Raw genomic sequence first — 3,972 nt, 5'->3', positions numbered from 1 at the left:
AAGTCTGAATCAGTTTGTGTCGGAATTCTTAAGTGAATATTGTCAGAAACCTGGTCTGAAATATTGTCAGAAATAAAGTCAGAAGAGATCTTGTCAGAAATCGAGTCTGAATTCATATCGTCTGAAACATTGTCAGATATCAAGCCTGTGTCAGAAACAACGTGTCAGTTTAAGGACTTGTCTGTAGGTACAAGTCTGAATTCGTCAAAATTTTGAAGCCTGTGTCAGATTACAAAAAGTGTTGCAATGTCGAGAAGTACGCTGAAGGCGTTGCAAAAACGTGAGCGGCAGTTATATGTGATTTTTGATGGTACTGATAGATTCATCCAAACCTATCAGATTGATAGTGATCGGTGCCAGTTAAGCTCAAGGTTGCAAGTGATTGATACGGTGTACAGTGAATTTTTCGAAGTTCGGAGCAAGATTGAAATGTTGCTGGACGAAGCGGCCGAGAAAGAGCAGAAAGATGCTGACAGCGAAGTCAAAGGGGAGATTGCAAAACAGCGCGAAGAAGAGCACGATAAAATTCTGCAGCAGTTTGATGACCGATACTTTGCAATTCGAGGTGACCTCCTTAGACTTCAAGGCGACAAGGATGCCTTAGGGGTAAACACAACCAGCAACAGCCAGAGTCAGTCTGTGTCAGGGAATGCGTCCAGATTAAAGCTGCCCGAGATTCGTTTGCCATCTTTCAGCGGAAATATCAGAGAATGGGTTACGTTTAGAGATTCTTTCCGTAGTCTCATTCACGAGAACGAGCATCTGACGAAAATGGACAAGTTCACGTACCTTCGTTCCTCTCTGCTGGGTGATGCACTGAAGGAAGTAAACAACATCGAGATGTCAGAGGCAAACTACGACGTCGCCTGGAAAATGTTGGAAGTACGCTACGAAAACAAAAAGTTAATTGTCAAGGCTCATCTCGACGCTCTCTTCGCCCTCGAGCCGTTAAAAAAGGAGAACTACGACGGTCTGAACTTCCTCGTCAGCGAATTTGAAAAGAATTTGATGATGTTGCAGAAAATCGGCGAGCATACGGAGTCATGGAGTACAATACTAGTCTACATGTTGTGCGCTAGACTAGATTCTGCAACATTGCGCCAATGGGAGACGCATTACGGGTCTAAGGAGGTCCCAACGTACGAAGAGCTGCTACTGTTCTTGCAAGGTCACTGCTCAGTTCTTCAATCAATCACCTCTGCAAGAAGTCCACCATCCGAAGCACGTCAGACAAGATCAACAGTTTGCCATACAACCATCCGATCGGATTCACGATGCCCGTTCTGTACCGAAGCATGGCACTCACCGTTTCACTGCCAGAGATTCCTTCGATTGAAAATATCAGAACGTGTTGAAGCCGCCAATCGAAGTCGAGTCTGTCGAAATTGTCTACAGCCTGGACATTTTGCGACGAACTGCACTCGTAGCAGTTGCCGATTATGTCAACAAAGGCATCACACAATGTTGCATGCTACGCGATCCTCCGTTCCAAATCCGTCGAATCCGAGACTCAGTCAACAGTCAATTGCACAACCCTCTAATCAAGAAAGCACCCATATTTATCCACAGCAAGCTTATCAACAGCAAAGTCACACCATGCCAATAGTTACGGAAACACACACTCAAACACAAAATGCGACACACAATTCACCAATTGCAACCACACAATTCGATTCGCCAACGCCAAGCACAAGCCATAACTACGTCGCACTACCTGTTAAGTCTGCTTCGAATATTCTGCTTCCTACCGCTCTTGTGAAGATTAAGGACCGTAACGGTAACGCTCAGATTGCCAGAGCCTTGTTAGATTCTTGTTCGCAGCACTGCCTAATGTCCCAAGAGTTTTCGAACAAGCTGAAGTTGAAAGAAGCACCTACATATTTGTCAGTTCAGGGTATTGGGTCGTCTCAGTCAGTTTCGACGAAGTCCATACATGCAGAAGTCTGTCCACGTTCGCCAAAAATATCTTATTTCCAAGAAACTATGCAGTTCTTTGTATTGCCAAAACTTAAGCTACAAATACCCACAACATCGTTTGATCCTTCGCCCATGTCGATTCCCGATTCCACTTTGTTAGCTGATTTTCTATGACTCAAAGCGGATCGATATAGTCATTGGTGCCGAATACTATTTGGACTTGTTGAAGAAGGACCGAAGAAAGGTCACCAAGAAGGGTCCCACGCTTCAAAACTCAGTTTTTGGTTGGATTGTGTCGGGTCGATTGGTCGAATCTCATCAAAACCTTTCTCACACTTACGTTCGTTCTGCAGGAAACTTTAGAAGTAGCTCACATGGTTCTAGGAGCTGGAAACATGTCGCGTTGAGACCAAAAACTGAATTGGAGAATCAACAGTCAGAAATTAAGCAAAGGTTTTGTCAGACACCCTACCCAAGAATGAGTCAGATTTGTGTCAGTTGAATAAGTCGAAGAACTCAACCATTTTTTGAATAACCTGCGTAACAATTATTCAAAATTGTCAGCAAGATTTGGCTAAAAAAAAGTGTCAGTTTGAGTCCGATATTTTTAAGTCAGAGTAATGAATCAAATGGAAAATCATTAAGTAAGTTTGTACGAATGAGTCATGAATTCTTCCTGGAGAACTAAGTCATTTTCTTCCCTTTCTGTAATTGCTGAACTTAACAAGAATGCAAATTAAGTTGCAAACCTTTAAGAAATCTATCATTTTAATCAATCAAACCTTATTGAAGTGAAGCACAATTTGAATCAAATTCCACATGGTTAAGTAAAGTTCGCATACCCACTCCGAATCATATTTTTGAAGTTTTCCTTGGCTTTTAATTAACTGTATCGCTTGAAGAAACATTTCACATCATCTGAAGTTCTCCGTCAAATCCTTGAAAAACTCTAACCGATTCAAAGAGGGAAGTCGTATCGCCTGAAGAATTATAAATCCGCTGTAAGGCTCTATCGTTTGTAACAAACTTTCGCCCGAACAATGGCTCCTCAGAAGAATGGTTGAATTACCTTGCTTTACCTAAGAAGATCCCCAATGAAGTTGAGAGGATGTCATCATTCGTACTAAGGTCATAAGACGTTCTTAGGAGCGCTCGCGGAGGCCCAGCGCTTCCGCATCCAGGAAAGTCCAAATTTATTTAGGCTATTATACAAAAGCTAAACACTTTCCCCTCTGCATCCAGGTACCATGGGGCGAAGAGGTCTCCACAATCCACATCGAGGTCCTCAGATCATCATCCATGTCGCCACCACTTAAGCCAAACGACATGGGAAAATCCGCCGACAAGAACCAGCAATCGACTAAATCCATCACAGTCATCTGCTGGCTATCCCCTGCCCCAGCGCGACGACGCAGGAAGATGCTAAGTACCACCGACGATGGTTTCAGTTTGTGCTCCACAGTATGCTAAAGAAGTTCCCCAAAGTCGATCAGGAGGAATCGACCATGCATAACAGATATTGGTTCAACATCTGTCCATTCGAGCAACGATAAGCCACCAGGTCCAGCTGTCTGTAGTCCATTTGCCAGTGACGCCATCCTCTTCTCACAGAACGATTAGAAGAGCAGCCAATTCAATCGGTTGTTGTGAATGCCTCAAACCATCTGAGCAACGGGAACAATCTTGGTCGTTTTGGTGGTCCTCCACACGCCACTTGAACTAGGCTTCGTCGCGCAGCTAAACTGTAGTGCATACATATCGTCGTCCAACAGTCACAGCAACAGAATCTGCGGTGTGCAACGAAAATAATGTGACTACAACGAAGGGCACCCAAGGATATTTGAAGCACTTACCTGGTCAATCCGTTTGCATAATGCACTGTTCGCACCACATACAACTTCGAGTCAACATCGCAAAGTTCCGGAGTAGGAGTAACATGTTGGTAAAGTCCTTTTTATGCTTTGGTTCTGCAAATCGAAGAGGGTCTAAAGTACACCAGACATATAGCACAGCAGAAAAGGGAGCCTTTTATGATGTTGCTGACTGCAACTAAAT

General features: G+C 43.7%; 1 protein-coding gene across 1 annotated transcript; it reads left to right on the top strand.

Annotated features, from left to right (window-relative positions):
• The first annotated feature begins 246 nt into the window (after nucleotides 1-246).
• LOC129737972 (uncharacterized) lies at nucleotides 247-3,387 on the top strand. The gene is made up of 2 exons (XM_055729146.1): nucleotides 247-1,242; nucleotides 3,160-3,387. Exons 1-2 carry the CDS (start codon nucleotides 247-249, stop codon nucleotides 3,385-3,387), a joined length of 1,224 nt encoding a protein of 407 aa, XP_055585121.1.
• The last annotated feature ends 585 nt before the right edge of the window (nucleotides 3,388-3,972 follow it).

Source organism: Uranotaenia lowii, chromosome 1 (assembly GCF_029784155.1).
Source record: "Uranotaenia lowii strain MFRU-FL chromosome 1, ASM2978415v1, whole genome shotgun sequence".
NCBI classification, from domain to species: domain Eukaryota; kingdom Metazoa; phylum Arthropoda; class Insecta; order Diptera; family Culicidae; genus Uranotaenia; species Uranotaenia lowii.
Note: the sequence above shows the minus strand (reverse complement) of the source record. Positions and strands in the feature narration are given on the sequence as shown.

Coding starts and splice junctions, on each gene's coding strand:
- LOC129737972 (XM_055729146.1), top strand. CDS start 247: ATGTCGAGAAGTACGCTGAAGGCGTTGCAAAAACGTGAGCGGCAGTTA. Junction 1,243..3,159: donor CACGTCAGACAAGATCAACA/GTTTGCCATACA, acceptor CTCTGCATCCAG/GTACCATGGGGCGAAGAGGT.